The 25,790-nt window shown below is 38.3% G+C and overlaps 1 protein-coding gene across 8 annotated transcripts in view; it reads right to left on the minus strand.

The window, feature by feature from the left end:
• Positions 1-25,167, minus strand: part of LAMA2 (laminin subunit alpha 2) — a 344,213-nt gene extending 319,046 nt beyond the window's left edge. For all 8 annotated transcript variants that reach the window (XM_082302950.1, XM_082302949.1, XM_082302947.1 and 5 more), the window contains exon 1: positions 25,052-25,167. In XM_082302950.1, the coding sequence (XP_082159076.1) occupies positions 25,052-25,142 (91 nt within the window). In that variant the 5' untranslated portion in view covers positions 25,143-25,167. The remainder of the gene's footprint in view (positions 1-25,051) is intronic.
• Positions 25,168-25,790: the final 623 nt, after the last annotated feature.

Here is a 25,790-nt window from a genome sequence, read left to right on the forward strand (position 1 = left end):
ATACAGCAGACACTGAATACCTTTGTGGTCTGTTCAGGGTTCACAGGTAGGCATTCTTTGTGACCAAAGGAGAGGCCTCATTAGCCATTTCATCTGTGAGCTTGCCACATGCACAGGACCAACACAACGGCAGCACCTTGCACTCAAAAATATTGGTACAGTTGTGGTGACCATCTTTTGTATTCCACAATGCAAGTCTGAAGTCTTGGAAATCCAGGAAAAGGTAAACCAAAACCATCTTGCATTTTTCAAAACTATCTTTCATCATGTTCTGCTCATCAGGCCTAAAAGGATGATCCGTGTGAATTCTGCTCTGTGACTCTCTGTAAAGGCACATGGAGTGCTACAGGATGTAAAAATGGAAGGCAAAGGCAGTCCAAAGGAAATTTTAAGGGCCTCTTCTTAGTTTAGTAAGCATCCCTGTATTTTTCAGTACAGAATCAGTGAATAAAATATACCAAATATATAACCGTATTTTAAAAGTACAAGCAAGGAATAAATACGAGCAAGGAATAGATAGGAGATTGTCTGCCAGATGAAGTGCCTTACCACTAGGGACATCATCCAGTTTTCCCAAAAAAACTTATACTCTTTACCTGACTGGTAATCTGGCTCTAACGGGAAAGGTGTCACTTAACTCTACCATCTTTGTATACTGATGCATAGAACATCCTTTCAAGACGAAACATCTCTGACTGAACAGAGATAAAAGCTCAGCCCTCACATAAGAAGTGAGAGACCTATTTCATAAAAAACAGACACTGTCAGACACCTCCTCTAACACCTGACATTTGGAAGAATGGCTGCATATGGCAACTTCATCCTGAAGAACAATACAGACACAACAAATCGAGCAGTAGGCCGGGAATCTTTAGATCTGGACTGCAAGTCAGCACCTACATGTGCTAAAAGATACTGAATTTCTTTTTTCAGCACTGTGCCTTTTCAGATTCATTCATTACTCTCTCTTCCACTCTCACATTTTTTCCCCTGTATCCTTCCTGTACTACAAAGTAGCCAACCTTCAAGGTAGTGGTAGGAAAGATCGTTTGGATTGCGTCAGAGGATGCAGAATGATTACCCTTCTTCATCCATCTCTAAGAGAAGTCACTATCAATCATTATGTTTTAATCCAATTTAAACATAAACCAGTCTTATTCTTGATAGTATTAAAGTGCTTAAGGTATTTGGTGAATACTTAGTTACCTAAAGGCTGAGGGTTTTTTATTATGATATTGGACATAGCAGGGTAGTTTGAAGATTAAAATTATGTTTGTCAGCCAGTTTGCTCAAGGATGTAATATATGCAGGTCCTCACCACGAAAAATGAGAATTATTTTGTTTTCTACTCTTTTGTAATTTTCCATTTCTTCTCTTAAATGTTTCATCATCCATACAATAATGATTTTCTCTGTGTACCATTTCTAAACAGAAGCAGATCCCTCAGTAATTGCATGAAGCCAAACAATTAACATTTCAGAACACTTCAAACTAGAAGACTTTCACAGCAAGGCCACTGACTGTGATATGCAAATGCCAAGCACAAATCATTTGAAATGCTTCCAAACACTAAATGCAGTATTTTTCTCAGGTGGCATTTGATTGAAATTTGCACTTACAGATATCACAATATAATTTGATGCCTTCAATGCTTCATTTGTGCCTTTAAATTGTACTGGATAAGCAAAACCACAGCTTGTAATCTACACAGATATGGCACAATCCTTATGCATACATTCCATAATGCACAGCAGCTCCCATGGTATTGGTGAAAACAGAAAGAAAAATGCGAATTAAAATGAATAATACATCAGTCCTCCAGCATAAGTATGGGAGTGACTTTTTGAGTCAAGGTGAAGTCAGGAGGTGAGGAAAGTGAAATACAGACACTTGGCTTGTTTGCTGCAAAGTTTCAATCATTCTACTTGCACATTTAAGTAAGTTACATCGTCTACAAGATGTGACAAACTCTGCAACTGCAGAACAGAAAGACCTTATATAACACTGAATAGCTGTTAAAAACATTTTCCTTCCAACAGCAAATATACTACTGTATTTTAAAAAATCTTTGAAAGGAAGTGACACAATGAAATTCTTGTAGAAACATATGGAAAACTTATATTACTCACAACACCTGAAATTAAAAACTACATTATTTTAATATAAATGACGTGAAGTTATAGATTGGATGGTAGGTGGATGATAACATGGACTACTAGCCCTGATAAACTGACCATAACCTCAAAATATGTATATACTTCTTCACTTGAATTGTATTTCAGAGTAATTGTACCTCCTGATTATAACCATCCAAAGGCACAATCTGGCAGTGAACAGAAACACTGCAGCTTCCAGAATTTTTGTACTTCACATATAAAGTACAATACATCATAGCAAAATAATAGTATTAGAGAACAATGGTATTGTTCCAAGGTGAGAATCATATGCTGCAAAGCAATAGGATTCTAAGAAAAAACAGGTTCCAATAACAAATTTAAAAATTACAACCTTTTGATTAAAGCTATTCAAAATCAAGACTAAAATATAAACATATTTTAAAAACTGAACAGGAAAGCCAAGGACATACCTGTTTGCAAAAACTAAGTGTCATTCAAAATATCTTCCAAGTAAATGCTAATTTACTTCTGCGCTAAAAACACTGTAAACTGGCAGAAAGGGAATTTATATGTTTGTGAACTGGGCCATGCAAAGGTTGCTTGAGTCCTTCCATTCATCTTGTCCTACTTCTCAGAAGAGAACAAGTGCTTTTTAACTCTGCACGTGCCTATCATCATTTTCTGCCTCAGGCACTAGAAAAAATTCAAGTTACCCCTTTTCTAGCAGTTCCCAAAATTTAAAACACAATTCTTCTTACATGCTCATTTATTCGGTGAAGAGTTCTAGTGAGACAAGCCACCAGCATTTGTGTCTCTGTTTCTCTCATGACTGAATGGCAGACCCCTTCTGCTGACTCTATTTCCATTCCAACAAGAACACAATATTTAGCAGATCAGATTTCTTTTTTTTTGCCTAGATAAAAATGTTCTTTCATACTAAGGATGACCCATGTGCTGATATGTAAGTCCCTCCAATTTAATTAAAATAAACAATTGTGTAGTGCTTAAATGGGATTTAGATAGTAGAAGGATCAGTTTTGATTCTGCAGAGCAGCAAAACGGCACTTTGACACTGATAAGAAAGCTCCCAGCTGCTGGTCAAAGCAATCAGCATTCCAAACTGCACCACAAACAGAACTGAAAAATGTATGATATTTTAAGCATACTTGCTTTGGGCTAGTTACCTGGCTGCTAGGTATTGACTGACTAACACAGCCTCAATGCACTTCATAGCTAGACAAGCACAAAATCCAAGGTCTTGGATTTCAGCCTTTTACCTGCTCATGCTTTTTTTTTTTTTCCTCTACACCTTCACAATCTATGTTATACTGGCAATCAATTGTCAGTCTTTAAAATATTCTAATGAAACTATTACTTCATGTAAACTACCAGTAATTCTCTGAGTACTTGACACTTAGAGGAACTGCTCAAGAAATAGATTAGGCTTTAACTAACACTTATCCTATTTTAATTTAGTTTGTTTCATATGGAAAATATCTCCACTATTCCTTGAATAGAGTGCTTAACAGAGAAATTGTACTTGAGCGGATAGTCTCTGTATAGATCAATACATAATTATATAAATATACACTTACAAATTTACTTTAAAATAACATGTTTTTATAAAACACCACAACTTTTAAGACAATATATCCATTTCCAGGAATACTGCTTGTGCATGCATCATGTTACAAATGAACACACCTAGCTTGAGCCAGAGCTGTCATGTATCAGAACTACAGCCAAGTTACCTTTCATACAGGAGATACTACTGAGACCACATACAGAGAAATACGTTTTATCTGCACTTTCACAACATGCCTGCACTTACCACCACTCAAATACAAGAAGGAAGGAAAGAGTTATCTGTACTCTATTGAATTGTTGACTTTGTCAAATGCAGCTTAACTCCAGTGGAGTTCAGCTATAATGTTCAATACTTCATTGACTGTAATTGCAGTCATTCCATGCTCCCAAAAAGCCAGTTTATGTAACATTACAGGTAGCTCAATATTCTCCATGACAAAGTCTAGTTATTCTAATCTAAATTATTAAGTGAGTTTTAAAGCCTGAATATTTTTTACTTTATGAATATATATGTCTTTGCAGAGACCACAGAAAAACAGTTATCCTGTTTTTTTTAATATGGAGTTGAGTGTCTTGTATTTTTAAAAAAGCTTGTGAGAGTACCTTAGATACAGACAAAATATATGGGACATCTGTATTGGGTTGACCCTGAGTTGATGGACAGTCTTTAAGACCAATTACGCTTCTCACAATTTACATATTTAAACCGCACAGAAAGGCGGGACTTCCTCTTTTGGTCGGAGCTCGCTTGCTGGGAGGTGGGGGCTCCGGAGCCTCCCGGCCCCGCCGGGCCGGGCCGGGGCCACTGCCCCTTCCCCCCTTTCCCAACGCTGCGGCACGGACCCTGGGTGGCTGGGGGGGAACTGCCTCAGAGCCACAGGCAGCTAAACCCAGCCATGGACTGCTCACAGCTAAAACCAGCCATGGACTGCTCACACCTAAGCCCATCCAGCGCGGCTTCTGGGGACCGGCGGGTCCCTCTCCTCTCCACGCGGGGCCGGCGGAGTCAACGGGAGCCGGCAGAGCCTCCTGTCTGCAGCCAGCACACTTCGTGCTGAACTGAAGAAGACACCACGCAGCCAGCAGCACAAAGGGAGCGAGGCTTTCCTCACCGTAAAGCCCGAACAAAAACACCCTTCAGCATGGTGGCGTCAGAGTCAGAGAGAAAGAGAAGTGAGTCCCGTGGGACGGAGCTGGAAATGGCGGTGGGAGAAAAGAGGGCGGTGCCGCGATTCTGGCGCGCAGCTTAAAAGAAACCTTCTTGCATGCCGTGGTAAGAAACTGTAATACCACAAACTGTTTGTCTCTTTAATCCATTTGAAGAACATGGGGGGATGGAGTATCTTCGTGTACCTGTGAAGATTGTGAAGAATGCCGATGTCAGGCTTTATAGTAGTAAGAGGCTGTTAGAGACTTGTGGCAAAGAAGAGCCTTTGTGTGCAGGCCAAAAGAACTTATCCTTAAAAAGATGAATAACCCCATGTGATGGCCCATGTTTTGCAGTGTGAAGGAACTGTGAGATTTTTCATGGGAGAGATGTTCTACACACAGCAGATTGTTTGTTTCCGGGCAGATCTGCTGTTGGTGGCAGTTTGGGAACCACGTGCAACTGAAGGAAAAACCCTTTTTTCCCTTAAGCATAAGAGAGAGACTTTTCAAGAACTGGAACACTGACTAACATCCCATGTTCTGTTATCCCTTGTGTGAGCTAGGTAAAAGGAGAGAAGTGCTGGCTGGAGGGGGGGGGGGGGGGATTTGCTTTAATTTTGTTTTGTTATTGTCTCTTTACTTTTAATTCTATTAGTAATAAAACTCTTTCATTGTACTGCAACTGTTTAAGGTTTGTGCCTGCTTTGCTTTTCTCCTAATTCTTATCTCACAGAAGGAAAACAAGTAAGTAATGAATATTTTGAACCAAAACCACTACATTTAATTGGTGTTTCTGCCTGGTTTCGAACTCAACCCGCTACAACATCCCAGATAGCACCCAAAGGAAAAATAATCACATATACCTGATACTTAAATGCTGAGACAGATCTATGGCACGCAGTAAAGGTAACTTCTGTCCATAATAGACCTGTGTCATTATTCACAAGCCTTTAAGAAGATTTCTAAGTTCATGTTCCTGAAATTTTTACTTCTCCACCAAACTACAGCCATTTATCTCTTTAAAGATCTTGCCTCCCCTATACGCCTCACAACCCCAAGCTGCAAGTAATTTCTCACGTTTTCCTGAACTGAGTTCTGCATCAAAGGAAAGTGGCTATTAGCAAGTTCTGTACCAAGGGAAGGTGGCTATTAGCAGATCACAAATGTCATTTCATGAGAATTTACTGGGGTTTCAAAAAATTTCTTGTTACAAGGTGCAGAAACTTCAAAATTCTTTCCCTGTGTCTTTCAATGAGACAAAGGTATTATTAAGGTACCTTCTTTTCATATCCTAAACAAAGACTTGAGCACCCATAAGGTTCATTCATTTTTCCCTATGTAAACTAGTTGGTCTACTAAATGATCTCATCCCTCTATGTCTGACAGAGTCCAGCAGAATAGAAAGCTTGAAACCAGACCCGTAGTTACAGAGATTTGCCTTATAGCATCATCTTGATAAATCTTCCCTAATTCACTGCCTAATCTGCAGGGAAGTCAGTGTAACATCCTAGTTCCTTCTTCTGTCTCCCTGTTTCACAATCTCATTTTCAAGGAATGAATTATCTAGCCTAGTGAACATTCTGGGCTTTAAAAGTAAGATTTATGGTTTCCCGGACCTAATCTTTGAATATATAATATAGGATTTATATAACAAATAATTTTCAAGTCAATTTCAGATAGTAGAGATGGGGAAAAGACCATCATGGAGAAAAAAAAAAAAAAAGAGAGAAAATTACAGCAATATAAAAAAAGATATAAGCAGCATTAGTTTTTCATGCTTTGGTGTAAGAAAATAAGTTGCAAGGCCAAAATCTAATAGCTTTTTAGAAAGTACAACACAAGTCAAAGGATTAAGGGTAAAATCCTCTTGAGTTTGATTTCCAATGCAAGCATAACAGACAGACTGTCTTCACCTGTTATTTCTTTCATGCCAAACACAGAAACACCATAATAGACCAGTGCCTGAAGGACTCCAAGACCATTACTGTTCCATGACTAAGACCATTACTACTGTTTTTCTTTGCAGAAGAAAATCATACCTGTTTCAAAATTCTAAGCCTAGCTACATTTGTGTGCAAGATAAGGCTTCCCTCATTCATGAAGAGACCACATTAGAAAGGCAGATCCAGAAATTCAGCAGGCTTCCAAAATCTTGAAACAGCATCCAAGCCCTCATGAGTGCAAAGAATAAATCAAGTGTCCACAATGGCTCATCATACCCACTAGGACCTAGATTTTTTTTTAAAATAGAGCTGTGGCTCTTTCACCTAATTAAAAACAATTCAATTCTAATAAAAGCTTTTAAAACCAAGTATCTGGAGTTCATCTGGCTTTAATACAGTCATTAAAAATGTTCACAGAGTTCTCTGCTCATCAGGTAACTTTATGTATGTTCCATATGATGCAGAGCGTTTAAGGAAAGGCACCACAAACACTGCCTTTCCCAATTTTCAACCTCTTCCTCATACCTCTAAAAGCTACAAACCGAAGCATGCTGAAAAGGCATTTAAATTGTGCTAGCCCGCTTACCACATGTAGTGAAAGAACCCTCCACAGTGTACAAAATGTCAACATTTACCTCTGGGTCATGTGTAATTGCAATCCATATACTCAAAAGGATAAGCAGACTTCCCAACAACAGTTGTTTGTCATGTCTGATGCTATTGAAGCAAAGAATCTTCCGTTGGCTCAGCTTTAGGTTAGAAAGTACAAGAAGATCTCAAAGGAAAACAGCTACATTATATTTGATTTATTGAAGTTCACTGACAAGATTGCCAAGCATGAACCACACCTATTCTCTGAAGGTAATGGAGATCACACACAGCTGCTCCTTTCACAACAATATCTGGGGTTTGTCTTGCCACACAAATGAAACACAACATTTCAATTTTACAGCATAAACTCACGTTTTTAAAAATTCTGATCGTATCCCATGCCCTTGGAGATACGAGAAAAGAACTGAAGAAATGGAAGAAACTTCACTACTTTTCCCCTCAAAAAGCTTTGTAACCCCTTGTTAAAAATCAGTCTTTACAAGGAACCTACTAGATCTTCCATACCCTCCCTGCTCCCCAAAAACCTATGAACGAAAGATTCCACTGGAAGAGGAGAGAAAAGGAAAGTATGGGAATAGCCATGAAAAGCTGTGTACTGGTGATATGCACTCTAGTAGATTTGGTTTATATCCCAGTTCTTGCAAATTTGGGTGCCTTAAGGCTGGTCTCATAGTACAGAAAATCTCAATTTTAAGACATCATTGCTTGGCATTAGGTACTATCTTTGGCTTATAAATACAGAAGCCAAGTTCCAGATATGATTCTGATTCCTTGGGCTACTTATTTTTCAGAAAGATAGAAATTAAATTAGTTGGAAAAAAACTAATCAGTGAACTTCACACAACAACATTGGAAAGCCTTTCTGCCATTGTGAGTTCCTAGGCATGTGGTTCTCACTACATCGAATCTACCATGTTCTTATGCTTTCTTCCCCAACACTGTAGTCCTGATGTATGGAATATTTTACAGACCTCGATTTCCTGATGGTCATGCAGAATCTTCTGCACTATAAAAAGATCAAAGTAAATTATTATAGGATGAAAACTATCATTTTGTCACTGTTCCACTATGAGAGGAACAAGGGTTTCCTGCTCTTACCTTCTCTTGGGTTTACAAAAGTCACAATCATACTTACTTCTTGAATTTGGCTTACATGCATTTCAAAATGAAAGCTGGAAATATGCTTCCTTTTCCTTTCCTAATAGCAATCTTTAACTACTATCACTAAACCATAACTACAGTTTGTAGTGGTTTGGTTCTATGCTAAACCATGACATAGCTACAAGTAATATTTTACAGATGCAATTTCTTCACAGAAAAGCTGAGCTATAAAGCAAATTAAAACCATGTCTTTTTAACTGTCACTGAATATAGCTGTGTAATAAAATGGCTACAAAAGGCATTGGTAGTTGGTTTCTATTACCAGTTTTGCCCCTGAAAACTTTAGTTCTATGTCTTTGTATAAACTTTGTTTGCCTGCAGTACTTGTAGCAAGATATAGACAAAATGTGGTCAACATGTAGTACTCAAAAATGACAGCACTAAAGAAAAACAGCAAGTTTTGAGTTTTTCAGAGTAGGTCTCAGCTTCTGAGTTGTTCCAATTCTATTTCAACTTCACTCTTAGCAATACTACAAGTATTGCTCATTTTCTAAGACTTCAGTTACTGTCACCTCCACCAAGCAGTACATGATTTGTGAATTTTGACACTCTTCCACATCTAATAAGGCTTCACAAACATATTTTTGAAACAAACCAAATAGCTTCAGTACAGAGGACTGATTCATAATTGCCCAAAAGGATTTAAATATACGCTTTTCAACTCCTAGGACACTGGCCCAAATTCCAAAGTACTTGAAAAGTATTTTCACACTTCTTACTCAACCTGTTCTCCTGAATTCTTGAATATTAATTTGGCCCAGAAAACAAAAAAAAAGCATGATTTCTCAGCCATGGAGACTAGTCTAGTCTAGTCTTTCAACACATTGTAACATCACCAATATTTTTTCTCATTACAATTCTTTCTTTGCCCTTCTATCTAAACAGTATTGGTCTCAATTGCTAATTATATAATCCCCACTATTCAATTATATTAGTTCTTTACTCATGACCTGCAATTTTTTCTAACAGTACCGGGGTATAAGGCAAGAAAGTAAGGCCCCTAAATTTGGGACAGTTAATCTCTCTATTTAGATATAAGCAAGCCTCCCTCAGAAGAAAAATCAAGAGTGCCTCAAACTTGTACTCTGAAGTTTTGTACGAAGTAAACAACTCTGTTAATGATTGACAGAACATCTCCCTAATCAAGTTACGTGTCTGATGTTAACTTGTACAGATACTTCCCCCAGCACTTCATGTCTCAGTGGCTTGGGTTTCTGTGGTAGCTTTCTTTTTCTTTTTTTTTTGTTATATTTTTGAAATGCCTTATTGAGTTAGAGAAACACAATGATAAAAAAATTTCTAGCATAAGAGAACAGCATTCCTCTCAAAACCTTTGTTTCTTTACATATATGAAAATCCTTAAGTGAAATGGGGGGGACTACTGTGTAATACTACATATTTCAGAGCAGAAAAACAGCAAAACTCTCTCAGTGTAATGATGAAATGTGGATTTTGGAATTCATATCTAAACATCTGATGGAAGTCTCCTCAGACAGGGAAAAATACCAAGGGACCAGCTCTTGGTATTTTTATTCATAAATTCTACTTAGCACTCAGAAGCAGCAAAACAATTAATTTTATTTGTTCACACTGAATTTTGCTGTTGGAGTTTAATTCTTCATATGTAATCTATTGTATATAATTTCAACAAAATTTAAAAAAAGCTTACTTTGAGGAAGCCAAATCACTATAATTTCATCACCATGGTGAAAAGTTTTACAGCCATTGAAGAAACATGAAAGCAGTTAGTTACCCTGAAGACAATGCTTAGAATAAAAGTATTTCTGCACATAAACATAACATAAAATAAAATATAACTGCACTTGAACTAAATAGTCATGTAAACAGCAATTGCTTACCATTTGGAAGCAAGTCTACACACAAAATAGAATATAATAATGTTTTCCCTTTTGTGATAGGGAACAGCTAATCATGGATTACAGGACAAATGGGGTAACAGAGAGCATCCATTTATAACAGTGGTTGATTTTGGATCCAAGCTTGTTTTATCTGGCATATCAGCAATACTACAGGAAACCACACTCAGATTAGAATGCATAAGGTTGAAAGATTCACAGCATTATCAGATTTCCCATGTGGCATGCTGTTGCTCTGGGCAGCATTCTAAGACTGATAACAAAATCCAGATGCAAATCTAGGGCATTATTTTTTAACTTTTATTTAAATTTATAACTTCCTCCTTATGTTGTTCAAATATCAAGTTTACTAGAGTTTGTTATCAAAGGCAAAAAAATAGGCTGTGACCCAATTTAGAAGGCCACTAAACTTCTGTGTCCTTCATGCATTACTTGTCCTTCTGGGGCCTGACTCTGCAAACACTAAGCATTCCTCTAAAACAATAACTGGATAATTTTCAAAGATCCCATACTGAGCATGTAGAACAAGAACACTGAAAGTGTACCACTCTTAAATAAAGGACAGCATCTCTATTTACACAACTCCTTCTCGGCTTCAGCACTCTCTCCACACCACTGAGGATCACCTTAACACAAATACCACATTCTAAAACCACATACTTGCCATGTTACTATGGCCCCATGTTGCTGATACATGTGGGGCTAATAATCTGTATTTACCATGACTGGAATAACAGAATATGTGAGAAATATACTTATATCTGTGCATCATGGCATGCATCGCTTAAAAAGCATCAGCCAGAAGAGTTTCCTGGAATATTGTGCTTGAATACTCCTATCTGAGAAGGAAACCTGACCCCAGATTCTCTCAAGCAGATTAATTACAGATTTTAAGGAAAACAATAATCCCACATCACACATTTCAAATAACTGAATGCAACAATAGATGATTCAGTATCATAGAGCATCTGGCATCAGAAGTGTTGCTATTTTTCAGAAGTACATTCTGACAAGAGTGCCTCTTGCTTTGCAAAAACAAAACAAACAAACAAACAAAACCAACAAAAAAACACCCCCGTCACTTTTGAGGAAGACAAAGGTTGATGCACAAATGCATGTTTTTGTCAGACAACAACATATTTCCAAGAGAAGAACTACTTCTGTTTCCAGGCCTATTAAAATAATCCTCTTGAGCCTTTTTTATGAGGCTGAAGACTGACCCACAAACAAATTATTCGAGGTGTGCACACCCCATCTTTCCCTTTCAGGTCTTGTACCACGTAAGCTGTCAGATCCAAGGATAAGTTTGTCTGTGGGCAGAAGACATGAACCTACTAGATTTAATAATGTTGCTAGAATACTAATATTAATTCAGTATTCCATTATACATCCACTGTATCAAAAGCACAATGCACTTATCTAAATAGCAGTGTACAGACATCTTTTACGAATGTGGAAAGAACAGCTTAGCTCACCTTGCAAGTCCACATCTATTCTAGACAGATACAAATAATTTCAATTTAATGGAAGCTATGCAGAAACATTCCATAGAGAAAGGGGATGAAGAGTAATAATAATACTGGAAGACAAAAAGGCTTCTTACAAGGGTGGGAAATACAATCTATCTCAAGTCAAGAGTGTTCTCAAGAAAACTATTTTAAAAAGCAAAGTGCCTCGGAACAGCTACAGTCTCCTTATTTGTTTCTCCTCACAGTCTCTGTTGCCACAGCTAGGTCATGTCCAAGGGCCATCTGTTTGCTTTAAACTATATCGTCTTTATCTCAGTCCCATACCCATAGTCTAATATCAAAAATACAGATTCACTCAACATTCTCCCCAAATTCTGAAAGCCCTGGATAATTAATTTGGTTGGAATTTTAATGCATCTCAGCAAAATGCATTAATTCTAAACATTATATATGTTGCTTCTTAGGTAGAGCAACATACATCGTGATGAAGCCTAAGTTCTTCAATGTACAGTACAGCACACCAGGGACAAAAATTGAATTAAGATTTTAATAAGAGAGAACATCCATTAACTACAGATAAAATAGGTTAAAATTTCAGGGTTTGTTTGAAGAAACCTGCAAAGATACTCAGAAGAAAACAGCTTGTGTGTGCTTGCCAATTTAAAAAGAAATAAATAAATTTAAAGCAAATATACTCATTCACTTTCATGCTAATTATATTTCCTAGAGTAAACTAAGGCTGAGAAGTATCATATCTTAAAATCTCTTTAGGTCCAGTAACACTAAATACACTCTTACACATTAAATCCACCTTAAAATCTACTAAGGTGTCAGACACAATTAGCTCTGCTAATAAAAATTAATCTGACTTCTTTTAGAATTAGCCTCTAAAATGGCTAAGAGTAAGCCTCTTGAGCTTACTACTTAAGACACTTTAGCCAATAAAGGCTGAATCCTTTGCTGCAGTTTCTTTGCATTGGTAAAAATTACAAGAATTGTTTGTACATAAAGAATTATATAACTGCTTAGAATTACCCCTTGTCAGGTTTTCCATAAAACATAGATACACTCATAAGTGCATATGTAGGAGTGATTAATGTTTATGTAACAGAACAGTGGGATTCCAGAAGTACCATATGATGACATGTCAATATTTTGATCCTCACAGACTTAGAACAGCTGTGTCTTCAGCCCAGCTGATACAGTGAAAACATCTCAAATTCGACACAGAGAGACTACTATGGATCTGTATACGTAATTTTAAAGAACTTCCCTTTGCATACCGTTTCCAGGATTAGTTTACCTTAAATCTTTTGTTTATTGTTAAGGTACTGCTGTAGAGTCCAAGGAGCTGATACAAAGACAGAAACCTAGCCTCATTTAAACAGGAAACAACACTAAACGCTTCTTAATAGCTCTCTGTAGCCTCTCACTCCCTAGTTTTCAACTACAGCTAATACTTCAGTTTAACAATTCATTCTGACACCCCTGGGACCCTCTGGCCCCTATTTTCTTCCAGACATTGTAGAAATAAATGGCTTGCACACAAATGTGTTCAGCAGAACAGTAAGACAGAACAAAATGTTATGTTCTGTACTGTATGCTGCTTCTTGGAGTTGAATTCTTGCCATGAGGAAGCCAGTAAGAATTTCACTGTAACTTCAAACATACCTAACTTTCCACTAAAATGAGAACATATCACACAATTTTATTCAGATATTTCAACTAACAGCCATAAAGAAAAACCAGTCAGCAACTGAGAGAAAATTGCTTCATTGGACTCTCTGTGGATTTAGTTTAACAGGGAACACAAAAATTCTGTTTCACTTCTAGAAAATAATTGTACAGGAACTGTCACACTGTAGACAGATGCTACGTTTTTTAACCAATTCCAGAAGTGATTTAAAGGTCTGCAATGCAGAATATAATGGCTTTTTAACATGGAATGTAATAATTACTTGAGTTTATTAAACTGATTGAGAAAACTAATTTCATCTCATTCTAGATTGTCTTAATAATGTTGACTCATTTTGAAACTAAATGATATATTACAAAAATAGATCAATTAATGGATTCATTCATCAACAAATTTTCAGATAATTGAAAGTACTTATTTTCATACCTTTCAGCTAAATTTCCTTTTAATTCCCAAAAATGACTCTATGGGACTAGAGTAGCTTAAGAGAGTGCCCACCCTTCGTGGACCATGTGCGAAGTCACGCACCTGAGCAGTATAAAGGCTCCTACAGTCACATTTTATCCTGGGGTCTGCCAAGTTATCTTAGGCACCACTCAGCCACTCAGCTTCTTTGGCATGAAACTGATAAAGCCCATGCAGCAGTTATTTGGAAGAAAACTCTGTTGTTGTAAGAGCAACATCAATGCTGTTCAACCTAGGGTAGAGAAGGTTGTGTGGAGACCAAATAGAAACCTTCCAGGATCTGAAAGGGGCCTACAGGGAAGCCAAGGACAGACCCTTCATCAGGAAGTGTAGTGACAGGACAAGGAATAATGGGTTTAAACAAAGAGGAGAAATTTAGTTTAGATATACAGAAGGAATTTACTGTGAGTATGGTGAGGCACTGGAACAGGTTGTCCAGAGAAGCTGTGGAAGCACCATATCCATATCAGTGTTCAAATCCAGTCTGGATGGGGCATGAACCAGCCTGGTCCAGTGCAAGGTGTCTGTGCCCACAGCAGGAGCATTGGAACAAGACGGTCTTTAGGGCCCTTCCAATCCAAATCATTCTGTGGTTGTTATAGCAGAGGAAGAGAGGCAGTAGATGAAGTCCATATAATGCATGTTAAAGTAGGAGTTGTTTTCACTTCGCAATGACATATACGAACCTATATTTATATAAACTATAAACCTATTTAAGCCTTACTTTTCCTAACTCATTCAAACTGCCTGTTCAGTGACACTTTCTGTGATGCACTTCTTCATGTTTCCAGGTGTAAGTCTTTCCATGAAAATACTTACAAATAAAATTAAGGAAAAGTGAGACTGAGAATCTCCTGCATGAGAAATGTGCAACTGGTTTGTTTCACAAATACACAGAACTGAAGTGTATGATTAAAGCACAATCTACATTCAAGCCACAACACATTTCACCATTTTTAAAGCAGACTGCCTACAAGTTATCCCATCTTCCACAGAGAAGGTGAGATACACATGAAAATTGATGGTCTACAAATTATTATCTGTAGAACTGGAATTCCTGATCAGTCATAGCAGCTTAGATAAGGCAGAACACTTGCTTCTTACTATATCTTTAAAAACTGAGTTGTAAGAAACTGTTTAGCTGAATGCTGCATTTTCTCATGCTAAGTGAAGGAGAGCAGACCACCATAAGAATTACAAAAAATTACTGAATGGCTTCCAACATAACTAACGTTCACATCTATCAATTCAATTTAAGATTAACTCCATCCCAGACAGACATACAGCTTGTCAAAACCTTTATGAATTTTTCCATAAACTGAGTTCTTTCCTTTTTTTCTGTGATATCATAGCTAATGATACTTACACATATTCTCAACTGCTCTTCTGAAAACCCAGGTCTTCTATAATATCCCTTATTAATATGTCTAATACACATTCTTTGACAGTTTATCCATGTAATATAAAAAACACTCTGGATCTCGCCAACACAATATATTTATCCATGTCTTTACTAATTCTATACTTTATTATGTCTACAAATGTGTTCATTTCTAACTCTACAGTGATAAAGTTACTATGGGAGGCCTTTTTAAATACGAGCATCATTTTTGCTGCCTTCTATTTCTCCTCTAATGAGGCTGTTCATATAATCTGTTCAACAATCAATAATATAATGCCATTACTTTATCAGCATTTTCACACCAAATTCTTTACAACCTTCCATAAGCGTCAAATTCAAATACCTATTTCTCCTAGAGCTATTGAGCTGAAAGCACTCCTCAGCCTTAATTAATTTGTATAAAAGCTGATTTCACAAACATTTTCATGCTAACAACAAATCCTATACCCACAGTTGATAACTTCACAAATCAGCATTTCTATCGTCCTGTAACTGATGTTTAGACCAAAACCCAAAGGATATTATCAATGTTTTCTATAATGCTAAACACAGTCAGAAATTACTGTGTACCTTTCATTAGTTTTTTCATCACCACAAATTTTCTCATCAACTACTTTATACATGTTATCCAGCACCATACCAACTTCTGCCTATACGGCACTTCTACCTTAGTCTGAAAGAGCCTGGAATATAAATACAAGGTTTCACATCAGCAAAGGTTAATTCCTGAAGCAAAAAAAGCTTCGTTTCCTAGCAGTCATCCCACAATATATCTAATTATTTTCATTTTTATTCTTACAGACAGGAATAAATAGTCTTCCCTCTCCCAAATTTTTCCCCTCAAAAAGTATATTGTATTCCTCAATGTTTTTTAAAATGAGCACTGACAAGCTATATATGTTTTTGTAATGGTACACGTATCTGTAAGCTATGTGTTCAAATGAAAAGTCACAAATGACTAAAATAAAACCCAGACTTTATAGAAGATGAGAAACAGAAACACTGTGCAAAAACTACACACACAGTTTTGCACTCTGTCCAAAGTAATATACTAAACCAAGCACTGATCTCTCTCTTACTCGTGGCATACATGCAATTTTATTATTTTGAGTGATATTATGGGACTTAATTGAGGTGCAAGCAAAAAGCAGACTGGCAGAACAAGTAGCTACATTAAAAACCTCTGAATCACAAAAGTTTATTTAAATAGGTATTTTGGGACAAATATATATTGCAGGTGGAAGCAAAGTACTGTACAAACAGCTTTCAGACGTGTTAGTATCATGAAGAACCAATACATTAGAATGAGCTGTATCCATTGATTCCTTTAGGTATTATCATCTAAGAAATAGAGCCGAATTTGAAATCATCTGCAACAACCCTGACCAAAGGACAAGGTTTATTCTCAATGAACAGACAAATAACTTAGTCTAACAACTTGAGTTACACTTTATTCTTGTGAGACAGTGTCTCATTTCCCCAAGAACTGACTCAAGCTCTTGATACAATGATGATTATTGTTATTGTTGCTTTCCCCATCACTTTTATAAGCCACAAAAGCTCTTTCACCAATTAAACTATGAGCTTCAAAGTCACTTTTAAATAACTCCTACCAACATGGCAAGCAGATTCAGTACATTTTCTCCTCTAGTTAGCAAGCTATGAAGTTGATACAAGCATTTAACTATTAATTTTTCCAGCAAATTACTGTCTTACTCTCTATGTCAAAGCTGCAGTGGGGTGAAAAAGCTGAAGCTGCATGCATAATCAATGATTACAGGGCATGCCTGTAAAGGCTTCCAATTGACTCTGAATTTAGAAAATATTTCCCATATTTACTATGTAAGCGTAACAAAAGTGACACTTACAGACCCTAAACCCACACAACAACCTTAATACAATGGAGCTAATTTAGAAGGCTGTATCCAGCTGTAGAAAGACACAGTGCTTAAGAGAACAATTCAGTGTGCATATTAGAAATATATTTTTCAATTAAACGTGGGGGGGGGGGGGTGCCATGGTAAAGAAAACCTTTTGGTGTGAGGGCTCAGTCACCTTTGAGAAGGAACGATTAATAGAAAATAATCTCCAATTGTACCAAAATCAACCAATGAGAAATGTACTCTGTTTTATGCCATGAACTGCATGTTGGAATTCTTATATTCACAACTGGGGTGTTGCCACAACTGTCATAAAAGTTGACTAAAAAGGTTATCCACAGGGATGAAATAGTATCAAGAATTTTTTTTTTTCCGGTAATATTAACTAATTCAGTAGTGTCAATGATGGCTTAAAGTTAAACATAAGAAATGTACTTGTGATGGTCTGCAATCATCTTTTTGTTGACGTGACGAAAAATGCATGCATAATTCACACAGTCCAATTAGATGTGCAAGTGCACCACATACCAATCACCAGCTCTGGGATTTGCACAAACATACTTGTTCTATTCCTGGTGGTTTCACATATCAAATTCAAAAGCCCTGTATTTTTTACCATGTTACTTTGTACTCTTCAGAAGGCATGGATTTCTTCTTGTTCCGTTGAGCTCTGTGGCTTCCAGAGGAATCCAGACTAGTCATGTTACCACCATTGCAGAGGTGCTCAGAAAATTCACAAAATAGTTATCACCGCCACATAGTATTTTATCATACATATTTAGAAACATAGCAATATGTAAAAAAAAAAGCTATTTGTTCCTTCTCCCAGTCTAAAAGTTATTCAGCAACAAATGTATAGCAGTAGTTCTGTATTCCCAGTGCAAGACAAACTCCAGGAAAGTTAATATATAATGCAATTCTTTACAGTAGAGATTACCCAGACATTTCTGTGGAACAGGATTACAAGCTGTTGAGCAGTTAGCATAAAAAGAGTAATAAACTGCCACATTCAGCATCTTCCATCAAAACCTAAAGGTAGCCTGAGTGAAAGTGGCACCAGAAACTCTCAGGGTTCATCTAAGGAGTGGGTGTATATGCAGAAAACCAAACTAAATCCTAAATCAACTCTCACTATCACTGGAAGTGCACAGAAAAACAGGAGTTCTGATTTCTTTTGCTTGCACCTCTAAGCTTCTGATTGTCAATCCCCAGCGCTGCTCCATTTTCCTGTAGCAGCGGGAAATACATTACAGTATGTTCAGAGGCATTCATCCTTCTAATTCTTCCTAATTGACCTCAAAGAATACCCCCACTTATAGGGGTAGGTGAACAGTAACAACATATAGTAATTTGCCATTAAAAAAATTGATATAGCTATAAAAATAGATTTTATATAGTATTTTGTTCACTTTTAGGTAATTTTTTTATTACATCTTAAATCTTTGAATTATGACAGCAGTACATACACATGTCAGTTGGGACAGAACAAGGCATTGTAATGGTATTTGGATAATCCACTCTGCAGGAATGTTCATTATTCTTCCTGAGCTTTCACAAGAGTTCCCTGGCATAATACTGCTACAGCTGCTCTACAGTCTGTTATTACAAGGTCTGATTCAAAGATAATGTCTGCTAGAGGAATCTGGCAGGGAGCAAGAGTCCTATGAAAATCCTTGTGACGCTAAGGTGTAACTAATGGAGACTGAACTGCTGAAAAAAATTGAGTAGTAACAGTTTTTTTTTTGGAGTGTTGCAAGAATCCTGAGGGATCTTCAATATTTATCAGTATAAAACTCACACAAATCCAAGTTATTTTTTCTGGAAATCATAAAATTTTTCTAATAAGAATAAATCATTAAAAAAAAAAAGGTCTAATCTTGACCTTACCCATGGTACAGAAGTCCAAAAAACCATTTTATTAAGTACCTCTCTTACCTACATTTTTGGATTGAAGAAAACATGATTAACTGCAGAAAAACAGAAACTAGGAATTGGCTATCAACTACAGTAGCTGGTAAAAGAAAATAAATAACATCTAGTCATCAGCAGGAGCCAGCTCATGCAATAGCTTTATTGGCAAACACAAGGCATTCCCCCTCCTATTTCAAACAAAGGGATGGAATCAATATGAAGTTTAACAAACATAACATATTGGTCTGTATTTTACATCTGTAAGCAAGATTTGGTCTGTATTACTGCTAGTGTGGCCTGAGTTGCTAGTGTGTAACATATGAGCTCACACATTCTAGACAGAACTCCTGGTTAAGAGAAAAATATCCAGTAATTAAGGAAAAAAAGTTGGGAAAGAAAAGGAGATAGTTAGGTGTGCATATTGGTTCACATTTGCATGTGTTTGTCTCCTGACACTGTTCCTGACCTGTAAATATGAGGAGTCTGGACTTCAGGGGGAAAAAGAAAAGAAGAAGAAAAAGAGAAAAAGGGAAAAAGAGAAAAAGAGAAAAAAAAAAAGAAAAAGAGAAAAAGAGAAAAAGAGAAAAAGAGAAAAAGAGAAAAAGAAAAATCCACTCTGCACCAGGAATTCATGCTGCCTCTTATTCCAAAATACTATAATCTCAAAAAACTGTCAGTCCAAGTAGCTGGATAAGAAATTAGAACATGTGTGGGTGGATTCCTTCCTCCAGCCTGAATTAATTAAAAATGATTGTTTGCTGTATTATTTTAAAGCAGACTTTTGGAACAGGTTAAAGAACCACTGTTCTGACTTTAGCATTTCAAGCCTAATAAGAATGACTCATGTAAAAAAATTTGGAGGAAAAATTAATAATAAGGAGGTTAAATATAAAGTGCGTCTTACCATCTTATGTTCTTATTTGTTGCTTGGAGAAATTCACACATTCTTGTACAAGGCCTACCTCATTCGCTTTGGCTGTGGTTATTTCTAGTTAAAGCACGTACACAAAAACCTCACATATTCATGGCTCCAGTCAGTCTGGGCAATTCTACCTATTTCTAATACCTTAGGCTGGCCCTTTACTATGTTTTCCTTTCTCACATTCTTAACCTGAAATACATATCAATTCCCTCTCCTTTCACTGTCTCAGCCAGTTATTAAACTATAAGAAAGTGATATGGACAACAGCTTTGAAGTAAAAAGTTAAAAGCAATCACAATGTGTATTAGAGAGCAGCATGTCCCACCATTTTGGGGCTGGTTAATCCCTACTGATCAGGAAGCACTAAATACTGCTAAAAGAATTGTTAGAACCGAGTATGGGTTTTTATTACACACATTTAAATAAATAATAATAATAAGGTAACAGAAATCATAATTTCCAGATCACCAAAATTTTATCTGCCAAAGCATTAAACAGCATACAGACTGACTGTGAAAAGGGAACATGCAGAATGTACTGTATTGCAGTACACCTGCAGTGAACAAAGCTTGTTACTTGTTATAAAATCCTAAAGCATGATTAAGTAACTCCTTTTTTTTAAAGAAAAATATACACAGAATTTTATGCATTCTAAGATGCCAGCCCTCCACAATGGATGTATTCTCCTTCATATTCTTGAAGCCAGAGTTCTACACATGTTGACTTACATGGACTGAATGGGTTAGATAACGGCTAAATTCTACTCTTCTTCTCACAGAAGATAAAATACTTTGGGACTCTTTCTCTTAAACAGCCATTGATTTTCAGTGATTATATCTTAAAAGATTTTTTCATTGTTTTCAAATTTGTTCATATTGGGTAACAGATTCAAAATTTATTTAGGTGAGAACAAGCTGATAAACAATCATCTAAACCTTGTTTTGCTTTCTCAGGAAAGTAGAATGCAAATTTACCAACTAAATCTTTTACAAGGCCTGTTCTCCAAATAAAGCCAGCAGAATGTTTTGAATGCTTAAATGCCATTAACCATGATGGAAATGCTCTCCATTACAAGATTAGAGCTGGGTGGTGTTGGTTAGTTTTGAAATTGACCTTACTCCAAAGAAATCCCTATGAAGAAAGAGAAAAATTGACTTTTGTTTTAACAGATTACAGAAACAAAGCATTTTGGACATTTTTTGTCTCAGGAAGGAGAGAATCTGAGTCTACACAACATTCTTCATTCTTAGAATCTGAAATACTAAAATTATGTTCTATTAGCCTTGTCTCTTGACTTTTCAGAGTATAGGGTACCATGTACACACAGGTATGTATGTATGTGGGAAGGAATCTTGGAAGTCCTAGTTGTCACAACATAACACAGAGAACACAGTTTTGAACTAAACTCTCTGGAAACTTGTTTAAAAAATATACACCTACAGAGACACTTAAAAATATTGACCTGCCTGACACCATCCACTGCCTAACAGACTGGCACCAGTCATATCCTGCTGATGTTCACCCCTCATTTCTCTTTCGAGGGAGACATCTCACTTTGACTTTATAAGCATCCTATATACCTCACCTCTTGGAGTCAACTTACACTTCCTTCCACACATGCTAAAAGCACCTGTACTCCATGAATTATCTCCATTGATGTCAGCAGCTGACACTACAGATCAAGTTACTGTGCAGTGTATGTTCCTTAGCCCTGCACCTACTATTCACACCTTTCATCGATACATAGCTTCCGTTGTCTCTGATAACAAATATTGAGACCTTTTAATAAATGCATAAATTCAAGATCAGAAGAAATTTTACATTACTTTCTAAATTACTGTAGCACATTGCTCACATTCCAAGTGGAATAGGCTGAGATTCAAGATTCAAAGGAACATTACATAGCACATCAGTCAGTTTGCCTAAACTGCAAGTTATGTACACCTTTAAGAAAAACTGTTGTAGGACGCACATGCCTTTCTGGTTTTGATTCTTTCATTTTCTGAGAAGTTGCACTGGTTTTGGCTGGAGTAGAGTTAATTTTCTTTACAGTGGCTCATATGGGGCTGTGTTTTAGATTTCTGTTGAACACAGTGATGATAATATAGAGATGTTTTTGTTATTGCTGAACAGGCCTTACACAGAACCAAGGCCTTTTCTGCTTTTTGTATTGCCACACTGGAGGAGACTGGGAGTGTATGGGAGACTGGGAGGAGACACAGCTGGGACAGATGACCCCAAATAACCAAAAGGATATTCCATACCATATGACATCATGCTCAGTATATAAAGTGGGAGGAAGAAGGAGGAAGGGTGAGATGTTTGTATTGATGGTGTTTGTCTTCCCAAGTAACTGTTATGCATTATAAGGCCCTGCTCTCCTGGGGATGGTTGAACACCTGCCTACCCAAGGGAAGCAGTGAATTAATTCCTTGTTTTGCTTTTTTTGCCTGCACAGCTTTTACAACTGTCTTTATATCAATCCATGAGTTTTCTGGCTTTTACCCACCTGATCTTCTCCCCAGTCCTGCTTTTGAAGGAGTAAGTAAGGGGCTGTGTGGTACTTGGTCAATGGCTGGGGTTAAACCACAACAGAAATTCTACATGACTATTTAGTTTTCAAACAATAAAAGAACAGATAATATGTGTAGCTGGAGAAAAAAAAAACAACAAAAAACCCCCACCAGCTTGAAATTAACTCCAGGTTTCTGACCACAGTAAGTCTTCTAACAATTTTAAAAGGAAAAAAAATTAACCACAAGAACAGAAACAAAAAAAGAAATACAGACTGTTCCCATCTTTGAGGTGCAAAATGTTCTTGAACTGTTCTGTTCTAAAAAACAACATGGGAATTCATTGTGATGTCTCAAATACTGTTTTTCAAAGCGTTGCAGCTCTGTTACATAATTTTGTCCACAGACATCCAACTGGTGCTAACAATTAGAGAGCAATACTTAGCATCCAACGTTATGTTTATTACCAAATAACACTTAAGTGGAAAAACAAAAGCTGTAAGTCTAAAGATATAAACCATACGTCCAGTAACATTCTTGTACACGTCAAAAATCCCCCAGGACTTCAGTGAAGTCAGACTTTTCTAACTTTTTGCACAACAGAGGAGTGCATTACTTCTTTTTCTGTAGTGGGCAACACAGTGACATCTACATAGTGCTAGCACCTCCTAGCAGCTGGAACAGATCGTAAAAAGAAATTCAGAAGACAGTAAATGGCATAAAAATTTGGCAGGCCAGGACTTGAATTCAACTGTTAAGTTTAGAAGGTTCCATCACCACATTAATATTTAATTAAAAGTCCTAGGATTCCTCACTGAATTACCCGAACTCACTTATATCAGCGATGCAGCAGATAAACACCAAACACACCCACTTCTAATTTAAAAGGAAAATAATTAACATATCCCTTCACTGCTGAGGTTAAAGAGAACCATGATACTGCATAAACAAAAGGACATTCTCTGTAAATGTCTGTGTGTGTATGTGAGAGAGAGAGAGAAAGAATACTAAAAGAAATGCCAAATCAGTATTAGCCAAAAAATTAATTAGGGAAAAAAAAAAAAAAGGAAAAAAACAGCAAGAAGAAAATGCATGATGTACTGTATTTTAAATGCTCTGCTTTTATCCCAGACTTCAATGTTTATCAATACGTCATCATCTAAGCAGAGTCTAATTCTAGATGAGCTTTTATCTACACAGATAGTTGAAAAACTGCCGTTTCTTCTCATACAGTAGAAGTCATATTAAGGAGTCAGCTGCTTGAGACACTTTTTCCATGAAATGTCAGTGCATCGTGTTTTCCAAAGTAAACTCGAAACCGTAAAAATTCCTAATCCACAATGTTCAGCCTATAATGTGACATCAGGGTCAAAGGGAAGATAGCTGCTAATCCAGGAACTTTTAATTAATTTTATTTTGACATACCCACAGTATCTTCTAAGTGAATTCATTTCAGCAAGGCTAAAAATGTTAAGTGCACAAATGTAAGCACCAGAAGGAATACTGTAGGCTGAAGAATGGTTTTAAGGATCTCCTATGAGAGCTGAGAAGTTGACTAAAGTTTATTTCTCCCATACCTGTGCAACACCCTTTTTGATCTTTCCGCAGAATACTGAAAAAGCAAACAAACAAACAAAAAAACCTTCTAACGTCAACACACCTAAACACTGTATAATGCATGATAATGGTATGTCTAAGACATTTACTACCCATGCAGGATACAATTGATTCTGTTCCCATGCCAGTCGTGATTCGTTTTTAACACCGAGAAAAGCTCTGTGACGGGCTAAGTGCATCAAATTGCCACCTGAAATACAAGCAGTCCAGGCAGCCCACACGTGTTTCAGCACAGCCTACAAGCCTCCCCTGTCACAGAGATGCCAGCAGACGGGCACATCCCGCCTGGAGGAGGGCTGCTAGAAGATCAGCCCGTAACGCTGGTGCGACGCTTCGGGAACCAGGTCACGTCCTCCAGCCGTCCCTCACCTACATGATTTCCCTCTGCGCGTCCAGTCACAGCACAGCACAGCCCACCTGCGCTGCTCCGAACCGGGTCATTCAGCGCGTGTGTGCGGGACCGGGGACTGCCGCGGGAGGCGGCATGTGCCGGGGCCGCCGCGCAGCTCCGGCAGCACCCCCTCCTCGGCCCGGCCGCTGAGGTACCAGCGATGGTGTCGCCCACCGAGTCCCCTCTCTGCAGGCTGGGGGTCACTTGTCACGCTCTCCCTGTTCCCTCGCCCCTCCCGTCACCACAACGACTCCCGAGCTGGTGGCAAGGTCGCCTCCCCCTGCGCGTCCTCCGCGGTCCCGGCCGGGCGGGCGAGGCGCGCTCCCCGCTCCCCTGTACCTCTTTGCGGCGGCGGCGGCGGCGACTGCGACTGGCCTCGGCTGCCGAGCGCCGCCAGCAGCAGGAGCAGCGGCAAACTTTCCCGAGCCATGACTCCCGGGCCGCCGACTCGTCCCGCCGCGGGACGGCCAGCCGAGTGAGCAGCAGCCGCCGGGAGAGGAGAGGAGACCCCGGTGCCCCGGGCAGGGAGCAGGAGAGCAGGACAGCAGGACACACCCCTGCCCCCCCCCACACACACTCCCCGCCCCGCCGCCGGCCGCGGCTCCGGGGCAGCCGAGGAGCGAGCGGGGCCGGTGGGCACCGAGGGGCTGGAGCGGGGCCCGGGAGGAGCCCCCGAGCCCCTGGCGTCGGGAGGGGGGAACAGCGCGGCTCCAGGCGCCGGGCGGGCACGAGGCGCCGCGCGAGGAGGGAGGCACGTGCCTGCCTGCCTGCCTGCCCGACGGCCGCTCCCGGGAGCTGGGAAGCGCTCTCGCCTGGAAGTGTGCTCGCCATTTAAATTAGCTTTTTTCGGGTTATCCGACAGAGATAAAAAATACCTGTGCTATGGCGGGGGAAAAGAAAAATAGCTTTCTGAGAAGGCACTTGGGAAACGAGAACTGCGACGGAGTCAAGCACATTTTTCCTCCCGTGCCTGGGAGTAGTATGTCAGCGCTAGCCAGGTATGACAGGGAAAAAATCCATATTACTGCATAAAGGAAAAATTAACCTTGCACTAAAATAAAATGTGGATTAAAAGCTA

This window comes from Coloeus monedula (genome assembly GCF_965178545.1).
Source record: "Coloeus monedula genome assembly, chromosome: 2".
In the NCBI taxonomy this organism is placed as follows: domain Eukaryota; kingdom Metazoa; phylum Chordata; class Aves; order Passeriformes; family Corvidae; genus Coloeus; species Coloeus monedula.